Genomic DNA, 20,867 nt, shown 5'->3' with positions numbered 1-20,867 from the left:
ACAATTTGATGCGGCCTTTGGAGACGAGGGCTTCACAGAGTCCTCCAAGCTACGCCATGTAGCTATGCACTTCCAAAAATCAGCTTGTCAATGGTGGGCTAGCCTTTGTGGCAATGGTGAAGCCCCAAAGACATGGAAAACTCTATGAGTTTCCATCGTGAAGCAATTCCTTACAAGCAATGCAAAGGACAAAGTGCTCACCAAATGGCGGAGATTGAGGCTTCTCTCTCATGAGTCTATCCACAAATATGTGGACAAGTTTTGGGATTTACATCTCAAGGCTATTGTCTTTCAAAAGATAGGATTTTTCGTGCAAAAGAAACAATTCTGTGCGGGATTATCCAAAGAGATGGCCGAGTATGTCAGCTCTCAACGGCCTGGTTCTATCACCGAAGTAATCCACCACACCATGGTTGCTTCGTGCATCAATTTTCAACAAGGGGCTAAAAGGAATGCCAAGCCCATGGAAAACAAAGATCAAAATGAAGCAAAGGGGAAGAACAATGCTCAAAATTCTTCCCAAGGCAACTCTAACAACAACAGTAAGCTAAGGAGAAAGGAGTCTACAAGGCAAGAATCGTCTTTCTCCCGAGGAGCTAGAGTGTTATCGCAAAGATAACCGATGCTTCAAGTGTGGGGAGCAAGGACATGCCTCTCATGCTTGCTCCCAAAGAAACGTGCGCAATGAGCCTCCTAGAATCTCTATGGTTGAAGCTCCAAAAGAGGATGCTCATTGCCAAGGATTTCTCCTTTCCTATGCTTGGGGAAAGATGCAAGAGCATGATGCCTTTATTTTGTTTGACCCTAGTTCAACTCACAACTTCATTTCCACGGAGTTGACCACTAAGCTAGGCATACAAGCCCACGAGATGGGAGATGCATTGAAATCCGATGGAGCTATCAAGGGACAAGATGTCTCAGTTACTTCCTTAATTGGAAAATTACGGCTTCATGTCCAAAGCTATGCGGACAAAGAGGATTTCTTTATCTCCCCTCTCAAACATGAGAATGTTATTGTTGGGGTACCATGGTTTAACCGTATGGCTTTCGGCAGGAAGTTCCTTGAAAGGAGAATCTACTTCACCTACAGGGAAAAGAACATGTACATAGATGCTAATGAGTTGGGGAACACCATATCCTTGCAATAAAAGGAATCAAGAGGAATTAGATTTGTCTAATTTCCTAAATGGATTCAAGACATTTTAATTGATGACATCCCTAGTGAGCTACCTCTAAAATTAGGGATGACGACCATGCAATTGATCTCCTATCAGGAAGCTCACCGCCTAACAAGCCTCCTTATCGAGTTTCACAAGCTCAACAAGAGGAGATCATGAGGCAAGTGCATGAATTGGTGGAAAAAGGGATGGTGAGGTCTAACTCGTCTCCATTTTTTTCACCATTATTTTTAGTGCAAAAGAAAGACGTCACATATCACATGTGTGTTGACTATAGATCACTAAATAAGATCACTATCAAAAATAGATTTCCCGTGCCGCGGGTAGAAGATCTATTTGATAACTTACAAGTTTTGGCCTGACAAATGCTCCAGACACATTCAAACTCATGATGGACAAAAATCTTCAGGCCATTCAAATTCTCTTGAGAAGTATAAGCAACACGTCCAGGCAATCTTTCAAGTTATGAGAGAGAATATGCTTTTCATTAATCAAAAGAAAAGTGAACTTTTTCTACAAGAGATTCAATATTTATGTCACATTTTCTCTAAAGATGGCACCCGTATGGATCCAACAAAGTTATAGATAATAAAAGGATGGCCCAATCCAAGGAATCTACAGGAGGTTTGAGGTGCTTGTCATGCTTGCTGACTAAGGTGCTTGAGGTGCTTGTTGTGCTTGATGGCTAAGGTGCTTGAGATCCTTGTCGTGCTTGATGACTAAGGTGCTTGAGGTGCTTGTCATGCTTGATGAGGAAGGTGCTTGAGAAGCTTCCTATGCCTGGGGGATAAGGTGCTTGAGTCAAAAAGAGACCCTACAAAGGAGGGGGAAAGCCCCAAAGTTAGGGAAATCTTTGACTTAACTTTCCACACACCCAATGGACACCCTTTTCTCAAGGGGCACATGGGACACATGTCAGACTCGTCCTATGCTTAGCCACATGGTGTGCTTGAATGCTATTGGTTGGGCTAAAGAGGGGTCCAATGAGCTTCTAGTTCCATCCAACAAATATCTAGATATTTTTAAACTCTCTCTCTATAAGGGGTAAGGAGGACACTTGTCCAAAGACTACCCATTGACTTAAATGCATGCTGCATGTGATTGGCTAGGGGGGAGAGGGGTCCAATGAGCTTGAAGCATGTGGAAAGACTAGAACCGCCCCAAGGAAGCAAGGGGAGTGCTGGGGGGGTATACACCACACACACACACACACTCATTTTGGGATTCATTCTCACTTGGTGAAAGTTGAGGAACTCCACCTCCTTCTCGAAGCTTGTGAGAAGTGAGAGCCTACACCAACACTCTTGGATATGGAATGCAAATCCAACCAAGAGCCATGATTCAATGCTTAAGCTTGCCATATTCTTCATCTTCATTACTATGCTATTATGTATGCTAGCAAGAAGTGTGATGATAAGTGAGGAACTATTTCTTTCTCATATGGAATGTTTCTTCTTCCTCTTCCCTATCCTCATTCCCCGCTAGCTCTCTCCACCTTCGAAGGTGTTTGAGGCCTTGGACTGAGTCTTGAGATAGTTAATGCTTTCTACAAAGTTTATGTTATGCTTGTCATGCATGAAGATTTCCATCTTCATTGCATCACCTAGGTCACAAGGAACACAAAGATTGTATTGTACCAAGTCTCTCTTGATGGGAGAAACTATAATACAAATGCCTATTGGAGGGGGGACCGGCTCCATATGAATCTGATCCTCAACTGTTGTCATGTTCTCTCAACTCTCTCTCTTTCAAAAGTATTGTTCATGCCAAGTTAACTAAGTACCATGTTTATGTTGCTACCATCAATTAAGTTTACCCGCTACGTTCACAAAGTTATCTCACAAAATAAGACTCAAGCACCTTCCCCCCCATGCACGGGAAGCTTCTCAAGCACCTTCCTAATTAAGTATGACAAGCACCTCAAGTACCTTAGTCATCAAGCACGACAAGCACCTTAGTCATCAAGCACGATAAGCACCTCAAGCACCTTAGTCATCAAGCACGAGAAGCACCTCAAGCTTAGGTCGGGTTCCCACCTCAAGCTTAGCCCTAGCTTGCCTAAGGTCAAAGGACTTTTAACACTAACCATTGGAGGTCTTTAATGAAGCTAACCCTAAGGTCTTTTAAGCTCCATTAGTTGCACGTTTCTTTTTGATAGACTACCTCCTTTTGGACCCGTATTGAGATGTAACCATCTCTCCTCTTGGTCCGTTGTTGAGATAAGTTTACAAGCACTTATTGCACATTGCTCTTTGGTAGACCGTCTCCTTTTTGACTCCTTTTGAGATGCAACCATGTCTCCTTTTGGTCCCCTATTGAGATAGGTTTAGAAGCACATGTCTCTATTCTAACTCTTGTTATGTGCAATAAGTGCTTCAAACTTATCTCAACAGGGGACCAAGAGAAGAGACGGCTACATCTCAATACGAGTCCAAAAGGATGTAGTCTATCAAAGAGCAACGTGCATCTAATGGAGCTTAAAAGACCTTAGGGCCAGCTTCATTAAAGACCTCCAATAGTTAGTGTTGTTAGAAGTCCTTTGACCTAAGCTAGGATTGAGCTTGAGGTGGGAACCCGACCTAAGCTTGAGGTGCTTGTCATGCTTGCTGACCGAGGTGCTTGTCGTGCTTGATGACTAAGGTGCTTGAGGTGCTTGTCATGCTTGATGAGGAAGGTGCTTAAGAAGCTTCCTATGCATGGGGGATAAGGTGCTTGGGTCAAAAAGAGACCCTACAAAGGAGGGGGAAAGCCCCAAAGTTAGGGGAATCTTTGACTTAACCTCCCACTCACCCAAAGGGCACCCTTTTCTCAAGGGGAACATGGGACACATGTCAGACTCTCCCTAGCTTAGCCACATGGTGTGCTTGAATGCTATTGGTTGGGCTAAAGAAGGGTCCAATGAGCTTCTAGTTCCATCCAACAAATATCTAGATATTTTTAAACTCTCTCTCTCTAAGGGGTAAGGAGGACACTCTTCCAAAGATTACCCATGTACTTGAAATGCATGGTGCATATGATTGGCTAGGGGGAGAGGGGTCCAATGAGCTTGAGGCATGTGGAAAGACTAGAACTTGCCCCAAGCAAGCAAGGGGTGTGCCTGGGGGGGTATACACCACTCACACACTCATTTTGTGGATTCATTCTCACTTGGTGAAAGTTGAGGAACTCTACCACCTTCTCCAAGCTTGTGAGAAGTGAGAGCCTACACTAACACTCTTGGCTATGGAATGCAAATCCAGCCAAGAGCCATGCTTCAATGCTTAAGCTTGCCATCTTCTCCATCTTCATTACTATGCTATAATGTATGCTAGCAAGAAGAGTGATGATAAGTGAGGAACTATTTCTTTCTCCTATGGAATGTTTCTTCTTCCTCTTTCCTACCCTCATTCCCCACTAGCTCTCTCCACCTTCGAAGGTGTTTGAGGCTTTGGGACTGAGCCTTGGGATAGTTAATGCTTTCTACAAAGTTTATGTTATACTTGTGATGCATGAAGCTTTCCATCTTCATTGCATCACCAAGTTCACAAGGAATACAAAGATTGTATTGTACCAATTCTCTCTTGATGGGAGAAACTATAATACAAATGCCTATTGGAGGGGGGATCGGCTCCGTATGAATCCGGTTCTCAACTATTGTCATGTTCTCTAAACTCTCTCGCTTGCAAGAGTATTGTTCGTGCCAAGTTAACTAAGTACCATGTTTATGTTGCCACCATCAATTAAGTTCACCCGCTATGTTCACAAAGTAATCTCACAAAAGTGCTTCATCTAATTTCCTAATTCTGCTACTCTCAAAGTTCATAGGTCATTTTTATTATTCCTTATGTAAGCACTAATGATCTGGAAAATTTTAGGTCAAGCTGTCACTATGGGGTCATGGATCGCCATCCATGTTTGGAACCTAGATTGACTTTTCTTGGTACCATCATAATGAGCATGACTAGTAGTTCCTATGGTATCATAAAATTTTGAAAATGGACCTCTAGATTGAAAGTTAGGTAAATTCTGGCACTTTTTCAGAATGCTTGACAATTCTGGGCTTTTGGCTTGGTTTTTTAATATCCAAATTCAGTTTTGCAAACACCACTAGACTTCCTGTGGTGTGCTCTAGCTAGGGTATAAGTTTGGTCTCAGTCTGTGAGACAGGGGGACATGGATCACGATCCATGTGCCCTTGTGTCAAGGTGATGAAACTTGACACAGCTTGCCCTTGGTCTCCAGATGCTAGCTGTATGGTTTTTTTGTGATTTTGACTTGATTAGGTCAAGTAAAAGTCAATCCCTAGCTGTATTTTAGGGTTTTTACCTTGAACTGGCTTTTGCCCTTTTGACCACTTTTTGAACTGTTTTGACAATGCTTCTTCGGGAAGTTTTGTTCACAATTCTCTGTTATGGTTTTTGTCCAAAATGGATAGGCAATCCATGTTCCATCGATCTGAACACCAAATTTGGCATGTTGATTACTGGCAGTATCAATAGTCTACTCCACCACATTTTTTTTTTGGATTTGGAAAACTTTTCGCAGTCAAAAGCAAGTTTTTCTGTCTGCCCTGCGGTTTTTGACTAGTTTTTGTGTTTGGCTATTTTGACCCACTTTTTTTAGTTTTTTGCTATGGTGCCTTTTGGCAAAGTTGTTCCGAATGGTATCAACTACCCACCTTTCAAATCTCAGCCCCAAATGGTCATGGGGGACATGGATCGCGATCCATGTTCCACCACTTCTGAACATGAAATTTGGTCAGTAGTATGTCTGTACTCTATGGATGTTAGATTTTCACTTCTTTTTTGATTTGGATCCCAAAAAGTTAAAACCCCCTAAATTTTGTGTCTGAAATGCGTGTTTTGCTGTTTTGCCATGTCAACCAATTGTGATGCGATTTTTAAGTTTTTCATTCAAGAAAACTTAATCAGAGCTATGTCCCACTGATGCACAATGCCACTGATCACTTTCATGCAAAAATGGTCTCTAGGGGTCATGGATCGCGATCCATGTTTCTCCACAAAATCTGGTTAGACTTTCCAGATTGCTTCTAGAGAGTCTGCCAATGCTCTTGATCCACAACTTTTTGAATTTGGATCACTTTTCAGGTCTCTACCATCAAATTTTCAGAATTTCAGAGTTATGGTCGTTTTTGCCAAAATATGGTTTTCAATAGTTTTTTCCTTGATCTTTCAACCCAAATTTGATGGTTGTACTGTCTAATTACCCTACTCCCAAGTACGGAAATAAAACATAAAACGAAAACAAACAAAATGGTACAAATTGAAGTCAAAATGTAAAATGATACAACACTATGACAGTAACAAGAAAATCGGAGAATGAAATGCTTTTGGCTATCTCACTCACAACCCCTCTTTACCTCTCAAGAATAGTCCTAGCAAGTCCTTGACTTCTAGACTCTACCAAGCGCTTCACTGATAAGGTGCAAATGGAATGGAAAGACATATCTTCCAAAAAGAACGCTCTAAATACGCACTAGGTCACTCACCATCTAAGGATCATTACCCCCGGGGCAGCAACACCAATGTTAGCGGATCGCCGCGACATCTGTAGCATAGCTATCTGGCACTAACATAATGTCAATACTTATGGAAGTGACTCGGATGGGGCACAGAGACTCTTTGAGGTTGTCAATCTCAAGAAGTGAACCTAACAAGCAAACACACCAACTCAACAAGCAGGCCACCACTCAATGATCAGAGAAATCTGCCTATGTCCATTCTCACCGCTCTAGGTCGTCACGCCTTTTCAACACTCGAATGAACTTGAAATGCAACGAAACTTTAGGTGGAGGTCTACGACACCTAGGGGCACAATCCGACCAAGTCTGGTCGAAAGGTATCAAAATCACGATCCATCAAAAAAAGGTCTTGAAAATTGCAACAAAACATACCAAAAATGTCACCCTATTGTCTAAGAACACTCTCATATGGTCAAAACATCAAAAAACAAAGATTTAAACACTCAAATCTATAATTAAGGCTCACACATGCATAGTCGCAAACCACAGTAAAACTGGCAATGCTTACACTTGAATGAAAGTGCAAAGACAGAGGAACACAATGCAAGTTTTGGAAAAAAAACGGATTACCCAATCATTAGGAAAGTTGATCTACAAGTTGGAGCAGCTTGGTAGCTTGAGTGTACATTTTGTAGAGCTCCTTCTTATTCTAAAGATAAGCCTCTTTTCACATTAAAGTTATTGACCTTTATACCTAGGGCTTTCTAAATGGCCAGTAGTCGACTCACACAAACCTTTACAATCATCATAAAAGAATTACATCTCAGGGATTTGACCTGCTACTCTGGAACACAGAGTACACTAGCTCGAAAAAAAAATTGTGGTGTCCGGCTACTGTCCGGCCAGATGGACACCCGTTCGGTCAATTGGCTAACACATAGGCCGTCAAGATAGATAATTGCAACAGGAGAGACGTCCCTCAGTTCACATTTGTTGAAAATAGTCCAAAGCTTCCTAGCCTTGCCCCATGTTGGGCATATTTGGAAATCAATGCCATTGAAGAGTTGACATCCCGGACAGGAAGCTCCTCAAGCACTTATCGTGCTTTTTGAAGTGCACCACACCTGGCATACATGTCAACAAAGGCAGTTCCAAGCACTACATTTTTTTTGAACAGCCCATAACCATTGGCACGCCTTCAAGATGCAAGCGTAGGTTATTGCAACTAGAGAGATGGCCCCGCTTTGTATCTGCTGAAAACAACCCAAAGCTTCCTGGCCCTGGCCCTATTGGTGGGCATATCTAGAAATCAATGCACTACAAGAGAAAAAATCACGGACATGAAGCTCCTCAAGAATTTTTGTGCTTCTAGAGTAGACCACAATTGGCATACATATTGACCAAGGCATTGCCAAGCACCACGTTTCATAAATTACCCATATCAGTGTCTTGCATAGTGCCAAATGCCTTCAAAATTCAAGCGTAGTTTATTGCATCTCGAGAAATGTCCTCACTTCACATCCTTTGAAAATATCCTAGAGCTTCCTGCCCCTGCCCATGTCGGGCATGTCTTGCAATCAAAACACTCTAAGAGAGGGCACCTTGGACGTGCATTTCCTCAAGCACTTTTTGTGCTTTTTGAAGTGAATGATATTTGGCAGACATATCGACCAAGGTATTGCCAAGCACGATGTGTTCTCTCAATATCCCCTAAGCATCATAAGTTCTTTTACCCCATATTAGTATCCACATATTGTGACATGACTTCAAGAGAAAAGCATAGGTGGCTTCATCTTGAGAGATGTCCTCGCTTTCCTGCCTATATTAGGCATATCTCTTAATCAGTGCATTCCAAGAGTCGACATTCCGAATAGCCCAGAGCTTCCTGCCCTACCCCTATATCGTGCAATCAAAACGCTCCAAGAGGGGGCATCTTGGAGAGGCATCTCTTCGAGCATTTTTTGTGCTTTCGACGGAAGTAGACGATATTTGGCAGAAATGTGGAACAAGGCATTGCCAAGCAGGATATCTTCTTTCAATAGCCCCTGACTAAGGTTTCATGACATTTACTTACAGGTTAAACAAATCTACCTTGAGAAATATGTGCACGAGTAGAAAGGGATGGTCCATTGCCAAATATGTGCTCTGTTGCACTCCCTCTATCCCTCTTTGTCTCTCTTGCTCACAAATGCTCTTCTTCGCTCACTCACATCGCCATGTCTGTCACCCTCCTCTCTCCTTGCTCCCTCTCCCTCCCTCTCTCCTTCGCTCACTCGCATCGCTATGTCTGTCACTCTCCTCTCTCCTTGATCCCTCTCCCTCCCTCCCCTCGCCCAATCGTCCGAAGGACAGGTCACACACTTGTATTGATAAGTCCTTCTAAACTTAGTCAATTCTTATTGGTAATTTTATTGCATACTGTTCATTATCCCAATAGGTTGTGCCAATTTTTGAAGCAAGTCTAATTAGTGCAAATCTCCCTAAAATTCTTCCATGCTTTTGAGGAGAAAATCGAAGGGAAGGATGCATGCAAGATAAAGAGAAGGGGGGGGGGGGGGGGGGGGGGGGGGGGGAGAGAGAGAGAGAGAGAGAGAGAGAGAGAGAGAGAGAGAGAGAGAGAGAGAGAGAGCTATGATGTGGCAGTGCAATGCTCAAGTGACGTAGACATACTTTTTTTTAGCACGAGGCATTCTAGACCCAAAGGTGGATAGGGCAGACAATAACGAGCCAACGCAAGGCTGGGCACTGCGGCGACATGGCAGGAGGATGAGCAGCGGGCACATACATGATAGGGGAGGGTAGTAGTGCGCAAATAGGGCAAGGGACAGGAGACTCTCTCTCTCTCTCTCTCTCTCTCTCTCTCTCTCTATTTCTCTCTTTGTCCCATTCTGCTTGCGCTCTTTGTGGAGCCACACCATCCTTGCTTGAGATTAGTAGGTGCATACATTGACGTTCAGGGCGAGAAATTGTGGCCTTAACCTTGGTGCAGACCTAGCTAGGATAGGATGCAATGGGCGTGAGCTTGTGGCCACACCGATCACAATCTGATTCAAGCGAAGCTTGATGGACACAATTCTCTCTCTCTCTCTCTCTCTCTCTCTCTCTCTCTCTCATGAGCAGCAAGGATGCAGGCAATGCATCGTGTGCATATAGTGGTGAACGTGGAGGGCGCGGTTGGAAGCGAAGGTCGAGAGTGCGATGGTCGCGAGGTTAGGAGGCAAGGGAGTAAGGTCTCCATGGCAGCTCGTTTTGGGGGGTGGGGGGTTGATGTGGCGTGAGACTTTTGCCTTTGGAGCTTCATTCAAAAAGGAATCTTTCCTTCAAATTCTAGGCCTAGAGATAAACAAAGGTAATTTGGCACCATGGATATTCAAAACGTAAGTTTTTTGTTCTTACAGAAACTTACGTAAATTTTGATACAAAGTGATAGAAACTACTTTATAGCTTGTCCCATATTAGTCATGTGATCACATGTATAAAGGTTTGTCAGTTTAAACAACACCGATCAACACTAAATTTATCGACTCGTGGAGAAGGTATGATACATAATGGGGAAGCCAAAGTAACGGCCAATCCATATTTCTCTTCAAAATCCACAATAGGAGAAGTAGATGGGAGCTTCCAATCAAAGGCTTGTACGAGACTAGCAACAAAAAAGTGAACACTCAAAAGGCCAAGCGAGAGAGCAGGGCACTTTCTCTTACCAGAGCCAAAGGGTATCAATTCAAAGTGTCGCCCATACACATTTACATGTGAGTAACTTCCCTTTTCCATGAAACGATTTGGATCAAATCGTGAGGGATTATCCCATACATTTGGGTCTCTGCCGATGGCCCACACATTCACAAGTACACGTGTGTCAGCTGGTATCTTGTATTCACCCACTTCACATGCTTGGCTCGATTGATGTGGCACAAGGAAAGGACCTACAGGATGAAGCCGCATGGTCTCCTTTACTACTGCTTGAAGGTAAGGCAAGTTGGTTAGATCCTCTTCTTCCACTAATCTTGTAGTTCCCACTACCATATCAAGCTCATTCTGAAGAGCTTTTAAGGTAGGTGGATTGGCAAGAAGCTCAGCAAGTGCCCATTCAATTGTAATCGCTGTAGTGTCTGTACCTCCCATAAACATATTCTACAAGAAATTGATCAAACAAAAAATGATTTAGAAGCATATGAGCTACAATTTACTTCTGAATTTCACTAAGTTTTTTGAGACTTTGAAATATGTAATGTGTAAGTAGCAAAAAGAAGGAAGAGACCGAGAGATGTGAAACTACCTTTATGATGCATTGCATAAACCTAGACTATGTTTCAACTAGACAAGCAAAAAAGGACATAGCTAGGATGTTGAATGTTCGCTGATGAAAAAAACACCAAAGGCCAATTTTTTTATGAATGCTGATATGTTTGAGATAGGACTTGCACTTTTTGAACAACATTCATGGTCGAACACGTTGCAACGACATTGGATGTGCCCACTATTATCTTTCAATGTTAGGTTTATGTAGTACCCTGTTAAAGAAAGAAGCAACATAGCTTGCTTGCCTCTTGGGAGACTTGGGTATCACTCTTAAGGATCTAGTTTCACGTTATGATGGTTATAGTGACAAAAATTTTGGTTTTTTCATGTAAAACCAAGTACATTGATGTGAGATATCACTACATTTCCGGAGTTCTTAAGGACAAGCACATCCAACTTGCCAAGATTCTTATAGTGGTGACCCTACAAATCTTCTAACAGTTTGCACACTATTGAGTGCTTATGGGCATCCAATAGAGGAACTTCCATCGTTCAATCATTGCATATACGTCCATAGTTTCACATAAGGAACAATAATTCTTAAGTGGGAGGTTGATGGGTACAAGCCACTATGTCTGTAGCAAGACATAAGCGGCTTCCCACAACTAACGTTACTAACTCACTTATTTTTACCCTCTTGTATACAATAAGGAATTGCATCTTTTGCTATCACTCCACCCCAATCTATCATGCTCTTCTATCATGCAAAGCTGATACTAGTGTAATTGGTTACGTGGATGCAAATTCTGTAGGAATTGTGGACAATAGACATCCACTTTGGGCTATGTCTTTACCCCCTCTTTTCAATGATTGTGGTCTTTGAGGGTTCATAAAAACCTTTTTAGGCTTATCAAGTGAAAATAAGTTTGTTTCTAGAATCTACTCTCTCTCTCTCTCTCTCTCTCTCTCTCTCACACACACACAAGAGATCTTGAGTTCAAGACTCCTTAGTTAGATCTTTGAGGTATCTCTGGGAATCATTTTCCACGACATTGAGACTTCTGATCTACTCTCTCTCTCTCTCTCTCTCTCTCTCTCTCACACACACACACACACACACACACACACTTTTTTGTACACACACACACACACACACACAACTCAAATGCAATTGAAACAGACCTTTGACGCCACAATTGTATTTTCTTTTTTCTTAATACATTTTCAATTTCTAAAAATCGACCTTTTCGAAACGTCCCCCCTCTCACACACAAACAACGACCTTGGAAGGTGCTTGCAAATTGCGCTCTCTCTCTCTCTCTCTCTCTCTCTCTCTCGTTACCGCTATCACTCCCTTGATATTGTCGTCCGTCAGTTCCGGCAATGACAACAGCACATCCAGCACATCAGTCCCCATGGCTGAGCTGCTGCCACTATGCCTCCTGTCACCTTCATCCGCCCACCGTCGCTCGTCAAGAACTCCCTGCAGAAGACTGCCCCACTGCTGCGCCACCGCTTTCAAGCGCCTTTCGTAGCCCTGCAAGTCCATACAAGCCAGCCAAGGTATGAAGTCCCCCAAATTGAAGACGCCCAGCAGATGTATCACCTCACTCATGAGGTCCGTGGCATGGCAAGACACCCGCGATAGGCTCCGTCCGATGGCCATTTTAGCAATGATATCCAGCATCGTGGTTAGCAGCGCCGGCCGCAGCTGCATGGGGCTGTCGCGATGGGCGAGGATCTCAGAGAGGAGGGATCGAACTCCAGCAGCGCGCATGGGCTGGAAAGAGAGGATGCGCTTGGGGGAGAAAAGGTCGGACGAGCAGAGCTGGCGCATGCGGCGCCAGTAAGCGGAGGGAGGAGAGGTGAGGATGTCGGAGCGGTTAAAGCCGAGGTGGAGGGTGGCGGCTGAGCGGTGGCGGGAGGCGAAGCAGTGGTCGTGGCTTTGGAGGAGGAGCTGGGCGGCTTGGGGCGTGGAGGCCACGATTGCGAGGACCGAGCCCAGGTGCAGAGACATGAGGTTAGGCCCGTGCCGCTTCGCTAGCTCGGCCAGCGTCTGGTGTGGCAGCGGGCCCAGAAGATGAAAGTGGCCTATTACTGGCCACCTTCCTGGCGGTGCCGGAGGCAGCTGCCATTGCTCTTGTCGCCCGCTGCTTTCGGCCCCCCGCCTTCTTGTCCACACAATGCCCGCTACCAGGCACGCAAGTGCCGCCGGTAGCAAGAGAAGTGCAAGCGCTGTAAGCATCTCTGCTCTATTGCCCAGCATGTTCAGGTTCCACCGTCCAGCTTTTTCCTTATCTATACTATATATCTTCTATATCTTATCTATACTGCTTGAGGAATGAGAAGCATCCATGTGTCGCTCACTGTTTCATTTGAATCTTTATTTTACAAAATGTTTCATTCTTATGAAAGCTTGGAATCTGTGATCCTGTTCAACTTTCAACTCTCAGCCTATCAAACAAGGTCGTCTATAGTCGACGACTTTCAACTCTCAGCCTATCAAACAAGGTCGTCTATAGTCGACGAGGGCACTGCCTCCGATATTAAAAATTGGAATTGCTAGTTAGAAATGTTATTGAATTGAACATGCGAGAAGTTAAATAGATGTAATTTATGCTTGGTGCTCGACAATAACAAGTAATATAACTTGTGATCTTAAAAAAACACTAAACTTTGACTAGTAAAAGTAATTGAATTACAGAATATTGATAGTTGTGAACTCTAAGCAATAATATGTAATGAATTTTATGCTTCTATCCCCAAAAAAAAAAAAGTAGTAATGAACCACATCAATATTTCAGGGAAGAAAGAAACAGCCACATCGCATCTTCCTTTTTACTTCGTTAGCGAAGTGTCAATGTTCCGCTCCTTGGCCCCTCAGCAGCCCACGTGGCTGCAGCGCTACTGTAAAAACAGCGCATCAAAGCTACTGTAAAAGCTACTGCAGCGTTGTACAGCGCTAAAAAAAACGGGTCACGACCTCCCGCGAAAAGCATAGCATAGCAGGTGGCAAACGCAGGCAGCAAGCAGGCCCTTCTGTGAGGGCTGCGCATAGATGACAGTCAGCGCCCTGTAAGGGGCCAGTTGGAGCCGCAGGTTGGAACCGCGGGGAGCAGATCCCGTGTGGTTGCTTGTGGCGTGCAAGACAGTTCGGACAGTTGGCAGGTCTTCGGGCGCAAGGCCCCTATCTTATGTTTGGTTACTTGTCGGTGCCCGCAGTGGGCTGTGGATTGGAATTCACCCGCAGGGGGTTGTGGATCTTTTGCTCTCCGCCTTGTGTGGCATTTTTGCATCTCCACCTGGTCTCTGCTGAGCCAGAGTGTCGAGCCGGTTCAGAGGCTTTCGGCTGGTCTCTCGACAGAGACTCGAGCCCATTTTGTTGTATGCCATTCGGGTGAGCGTGGGGCGTCGAAGGCGATTGTATTCCTTTCTTGGATTTAGCCGAGTTGGCTCCTCTAGTGACGTCGACCACTATAGACCCGGCCATAGTGTTGCTCTCGGGCTTGCAAAGCCCTCATGTATTGATCATAGCTGGAGGATTGTGGGTTCCCCGTTGTATGAGACATAGATGGAGCTTTGCGTACAGGGTTGTGGCAATGGTTGGAGGTTTGACGGTGCCTCCATGTTGTCGAAGAAATTGTCTGGTTGTGCAATAAGTGATTGCTGGCATTTTGACGTGGGACATCGTGAGAAGCCTTTGGAGAATGAACCTCTAGCTGGTCTGCAGCTGAGCAGTGTTCTGGGGTTCTAATTGTTGACACATTAGCAGACTTTCTGCCAAGAAGGAAGTCAACTGGCGTGCATCGTGTAGCAAGGTCGTAGTCTGTTTTCAACTGTGACTATTACGGTGAAATCTTGATCATGGATTTAGCAGCTTTGCGTACAGAGTTGTGGCAATGGTCGGAGGTTTGACGGTGCCTCCAGGTTGTCGAAGAAATTGCATGGTTGTGCAGTAAGTGATTGCTGGCATTTTGACTTGGGACATCGTGAGAAGCCTTTGGAGAATGAACCTCTAGCTGGTCTGGAGCTGAGCAGTGTTCTGGGGGTTCTAATTGTTGACACATTAGCATAATTTCTGCCCAGAAGGAAGTCAACTGGCTTGCATTGTGTAGCAAGGTCGTAGTATGTTTTCAACAGATGCCAAGCGAGGGCCTCTCTCCAGATGCAATCACCTACGTACTCCAACTTCAATCAACTAGCGTGCATCGTGTAGCAAGGTCGTAGTCTGTTTTCGACAGATGCCAAGCGAGAGCCTCTCTCCAGATACAATCACCTACGTACTCCAACTGCCTCCAGGATCGGGATGGGATGCGGTCTCTTGGTATGCACTTATTGTTGCACGACATGTGCCAAATGGGGTGTATTCAAGGGAGAGCCTATGAAATCACCTATGCATGCATCTTGAAGGCATGTGGCACAAGATGATGATATGGACACAAAAAGATGTTATGCTGATATGGACACAAAAAACAATTATGTTGTTTGTCAGAGTCTGTTGGAAAAAGTTGTCATGCTTGGCACTATCTTGATTGATATGTATGTCAAATTTCGTGCGCTTGAGAAAGATGTCGTGCTTGGCATTGCCTTGGTCGATATGTATGCCAAATGTGGTGCACTTCAAAAAGCACAAAAAGTGCTTGAGGAGCTTCTTGTCTGGAATGTCGCTTCTCGGAATGCACTGATTGGGGATGTGCACAACAATAGTAGCGCCAGATTCCGGAGTGTGGACTCTTGGAATGTAGTGATTTCAGGATGCTCTAGATTGTTCTCAGCAGATGCAATCACCTGCGCATGCATCTTGAAGGCATGTGGCTCTAAGCACAACAAGAGCAGGGCTAGAAAGATTTCGTGCTTGGCAATACCTTGGTCGATATGTATGCTAAATGTGGTGTGTTTGAGAAAGCACAAAAAATGTGTTTGAGAAGCTTTCTATCCGGAATGTTGTCTCTTGGAATGCATTCAGTGCCGGATACACGCAACAGGAGCAGGGCTAGAAAGCTCTTGGCTGCTTTCAACGGGGATGCAAAGTGAGGGCGTCTCTCCAAATGCAATCACATAAGTGTGCATCAAGATGCTGATATTGGCCTAAAAGATCACTATGATATTGTTAGTCAGGGGTCGTTGCCAACAATTGCCATGCTTGGTAATGCCTTGGTCGATATGTATGCCACATGTGGTGCGGGATGTCGTCTTTCGGAACACACTGATTGTAGGATATGCTCGACAAGGGCACAGGAAGCTGTCGTGCTTGGCACTGTCTTGGTCGTTACGTATGCTTAATGTGGTGCACTTGAGAAAGCACAAAACGTGCTTGAGGAGCTTCTTGTCCGGAATGTCACCTCTTGGAATGCACTAATTGTGGGATGCGCGCAACAAGAGCAGTGCCAGAAATCTCTAGGCTGTTTTCAGCGGACGCAAAAGCTAGCAAGCGTATCTCTCAAAATTCAGTCACCTATACTTTCGTCTTGAATGCTACGCTTACATCTTAAAGGAATGTGGCTCTACGCAAGTGCTCGAGAAGATTCCTGTCTGGAGTGTGCACTCTTGGAATGCACAAATTGCAAGATTTGTCCCACGTAGGCAGGGACAGAAAGCTCTAGTTTTTTTTCAGCAGATGCAAAGTGAGTGCCTGTCTACAGATGTAATCACGTATGCATGCATCTTGAAGGCATGTAGCTCTAAGCAAGATGCTGATATGGGCACAAAAATTCACAACTGTATTGTTAGTCAAAGGCTGTTGAGAAAAGATGTCGTGCTTGGCACTGTCTTGGTCGATAAGTATGCAAAGCAAGGGTCTCTCTCCATATGCAATTACCTTTTTCACGTACCTTGAAGGCATGTGGCTCTACACAAGATGCTCATATGGGCACAAAAACTCAGAAGTATATTGTGAGTCGGAGGCTATTAAAGAAAGATGTCGTGCTTGGCAGTATTGTCTAGGTCGATATGTATGTCAAATGTGGTACTCTTGAGAAAGCACAAAATGTGGCTGAGGAGCTTCCTATCTGGAATGGCATCGACCATCCAACGGCAAGTGCTTGCTCGCTTTTTTTATGACCTTCATCAGCCGCCTTGTCAAGACGTATAGCTATTGAGCTATTCATGCTCTAAACTACAATTTCGGCCCTCTGGCGTCTCTCTCATCGCAAACTGAGAAATCGTCAGAATTACAGCCTTTCAATGCAAAAAGGGGATCAGCTTCCTTTCTTCTTTCTTGGTACCTTCACAGAAAAACCACAAGATGGGTAATCACTTTGAATCGATGCAGGATGTCGGCAAGGAAGCTCGTCAAGGCTATTCTAAGCATATGCAAGCAGAAGGCCTTTCTCCAATGCAATCATCTATGGAAGCAAGCACCTATGCTAGCATCTTGAAAGACTTAGTAATATGTTGACATGGGTGAGAGAATTTATGATGAGAGTGCTCGTCAGTCACAAGCTATTCAAAAACAGGTATGTGCGCAAACGAGAACATGCCAGAAAGGTCTAGGCTGTTTTCAGCTGATGCGACACGAGGGCCTCTTTCCAGTTGCACCTCTCTTTAGATGCAATCACCTATGCGTGCATCTCGAAGGCAAGTAGCTCTACGCAAGATGCTCTTATGGACACAACAACTGAGACTGATATTGTTAGTCACGTGGTGCTTGGCAATGCCTTGGGCGATATGTACGCCAGATGTGGTGCGCTTGACAAAGCACAAAAACTCCTTGAGGAGCTTCTTGCCAGGAATGTCGCCTCTTTGAATGCACTGATTGTGGGATGTGTGCAACAAGTGCAGGGCCAGAAAGCTCTACGATATTTTCAGTGGATGCAAAGCATTGGAATGCACTTTCCCCATCATACACACAACATGAAGCAGATGCAAACGGAAGGCGTTTCTACAAATGCATTCACCTATGCTTGCACCTTGAAGGCTATTGACCTTATGCAAGCTTGTTGTGCGGAACGCCGCCACAAGATCGCAGGAAGGGTCTCTATCTAGGCGCAATCAACTACGTCTACATAGGAATCTGGAAGGCATGCGGGTCAACAGATGCAATCACGTACACAGCCATAGATATTAGAATTCAAGATGTCAACGTTTGTTGGGAGTACGATTTCATGCTTGGTGGTGGTTTGATCGATATATATACAAATTGTGGTATTCTCACAATAGCACAAAATCTTCATTAAGGATATCCTCCCTGGGATGTCGTCTCTTACAGCGGGTTAAGTGCAGGAGATGCCCAACATCGTTGATGCAAGGAAGTCCATTGCCGACATACATTCAATCGCGGTGAGTAAGCATTATCATTTTCTAATTTTTGATACTGAGAATGCAGTTAATGAACACACTGAAAATTGCACGCTGTCGTGGGAATGGCACGTTCCCTCGTATTATAAAAATTGGGGAGGACTCTGCAAACTCCCCCATGCAAGGAGACTTGCATGTTTTTTTTATAAAAAAAACATAAAAATGGAACAACAAACAATTAATAACATTGAGATCTTGTATGATCATGAACATTGAGCTTGACAAAACTTTTAACACTCCTTGTGGTTTTTGGCGAGGTACCTCTTTGAAGCACTACAATTGGTAACCAATTTATGCGGAGGTACACCACTAAACCACGACGATCGGTATCCCAAACACTCTCAGGTAAAAAAATCTAACACTCTTTCATGAAATCTCTCTCTCTCTCACTCTCTCAGTTTCCAATATTTTGTTCGATCTCAGTTCGATGGAACATAGCTAACAAAGCACTCTAGTTTTGAGCTATACAGCCCCTTCATCAGATTAAGAAGAAAATCAATAATTAGAAAAAATAGCGGGTTAAATTTTGTGAGGGGGTAAAGAAAAGGAGTTACCCGAGTATGGTGGTTGTCCTTGTGGCGTGAAAATCTTGGCAAATTTGAAGCAATAAGTGGATATCCTACGGTTTACGAGGGAAGATATATTTCTTCACGTGCCTTTTGAGATGATGTGACTTGCATGATGATTGACTTCTCTCTATTTTGGACTTGTTTATAGCCAGCTGAGGAGCAAGTTCTTGAGCTTATGTGACCAGACTTAAAGAATGTTGAATATTTTTTTAATTGGTTGTGTTTCGATGTCTTCCATTATATCTAATGCATCTTGGAGGCCCCTCCCACGTGGCATAAGGAGAGGGATTGGAAGTTAATGCAAAGAACGAAAGAGAGGGAGGCCCTAACGTGGGGAGTTGGGAGTGGATTGGATGCCAAGAAAAGGGGCCCTCTTGTTAAAGTTACAACATCTCAAGTGAATAGCCCAATGTGATCGCAATATTTGTTTGGCTTTAGTATTTATTTCACGTATTTGTCAAAGTCTTGCATAGGATAATTTATTGAAGGAGGTACTTAAGGGTCCCCAGGCTAGTATATAAGGAACACCTTATCCCTATCGATTTCATTGCCTAGTTGATTGGTTCAACAATCTCTCTCTCTCTCTCTCTCTCTCTCGCGCGCGCGCGCGCGCGTGTATTCTTCCTATTGCTCTACGCCTCCGTATTGTCGACTTTGGCATGGTATCAGAGCCTTGGTGGGAGAACCAGTGTGTGTAGGAGTAGTTGTGGACGTCCACATTTTAAAAGCGCAAGACAAAAAGTGGGTGGTATTCTCTATTGCAGCGTTCTAAAACACTAGAGCAAGAGGCCCATTGCATAGATGATAATGACTGTCTGAAGAGAGCGCGCCTTTTCTCCGCCTGCCGCCGCATCGACAAGGATGTTGTTTTGGTGCATTTCTAGAATATGATCGGCGATTAGCTCCACATTGGGACGAGTGAGAGGAGGGTAGAATGAGATAGAGAGGAGGATTCTTGCATCTCAGTTCATATTTGGGCTACAACTTCTGTCTCATGTCTAGCTCTTCGATTATCCCATGCATATGCCTCAAGGTGGCCCAAGGGGTTGAGACTCTTTGGGCAACCCTCCTCGTACCTTTTAAGTCCAAAAGCAGACACCCTAGCATTTCTTGCATCAGGAACAACAGCCAAGAGAAGAGGCACATGAGGAAGGGGAATTCCATGAAAAGCTGCCTGCATCGCCATTGGATCGTCAGGTTTAGCTTGGGGAAAATCCATGTATGGCTTCACTAAAATACATAGAGCTTCTTCACAATGGGAGCAATCTCTGACACAAGTTGTAATGAACTAGCTCCGGTGCCAATCATAGCAACAGTCTTGCTTGCATCCAAATGCCATTTTCTCAACATTGAACCGAAAGAGAAGGTAACATAGGATTTTATTATACCACACCAATATCTACATTCTCATTATACATTCTTTTCATCATGCAAAATGCTGCATATATATGTGAGTCTCAGACCTCTTTCTTGATGTTCCATAGGGCAACATTGTCATCCCAAGCAGCGGAGGGAGCGACCGAGTTGAAGAAAATAGAGGGAGGACGCTATGATGGGAAGCCAAATCTTTGATGTAGCACTAAATTTCACTTCCGTCTGCGTAACAGAAGGGTTTACGATTGAGGGAGGAGTAGAGGTGGGAGGAGACATTGCATCGGTAGCGGTTGATGAGCTAGGTGCCTCCCACATCTACATGCTTGTCGATCAAGACAAAGGAGGTGTGGCCTGCTTGCAAGAGCTTGATGGCCATGCAAAGGCCAGAGAAGCCTGCACCGATGATCAAAACCTCAACATCTGTCCATGAAGCTCTCTTGTTTGCTCGATTTTTATTGTATGTTCTTAATAAGCACCCGTCGAGCTCATCAATCACCTTCGCTTTAAAACCTGTCACATTCATCCGCCTGGTCATGTACTCCCGACACAACGCTCCAAACCTACATATGTGTTTGGAGAAAATAACCATCTATATGCTTTTTCACGGCATTTTACATAGGGTTTTCACTCTGTGTTTCTCCGCTGTCTTCTAACATTTTGATGAGCATTTACAGACAATTGAAACCTCCATCAACAACGCAAAGATCTTGGGTAGAGCTGGCTCCATAGACTTGAGAGTTGCAACGG

At 44.2% G+C, this 20,867-nt stretch overlaps 1 protein-coding gene and 1 pseudogene across 1 annotated transcript; one reads left to right on the top strand and one right to left on the bottom strand.

The window, feature by feature from the left end:
• Positions 1 to 10,106: 10,106 nt before the first annotated feature.
• Positions 10,107 to 13,166, bottom strand: LOC147438202 (flavonoid 3'-monooxygenase CYP75B137-like). The gene is made up of 2 exons (XM_086487507.1): positions 12,224 to 13,166; positions 10,107 to 10,773 (listed from the first exon to the last, which is right to left on the bottom strand). Exons 1-2 carry the CDS (start codon positions 13,145 to 13,147, stop codon positions 10,126 to 10,128), a joined length of 1,572 nt encoding a protein of 523 aa, XP_086343633.1. The 5' UTR covers positions 13,148 to 13,166; the 3' UTR covers positions 10,107 to 10,125.
• A 1,340-nt stretch (positions 13,167 to 14,506) lies between these two features.
• On the top strand, positions 14,507 to 16,717 carry LOC147438201 (uncharacterized; annotated as a pseudogene).
• Positions 16,718 to 20,867: the final 4,150 nt, after the last annotated feature.

This window comes from Adiantum capillus-veneris, chromosome 17, assembly GCF_014529385.1.
Source record: "Adiantum capillus-veneris isolate H3 chromosome 17, ASM1452938v2, whole genome shotgun sequence".
NCBI classification, from domain to species: domain Eukaryota; kingdom Viridiplantae; phylum Streptophyta; class Polypodiopsida; order Polypodiales; family Pteridaceae; genus Adiantum; species Adiantum capillus-veneris.
The sequence above is the reverse complement of the archived record's forward strand: the minus strand, read 5'-3'. Positions and strand labels throughout refer to the sequence as shown.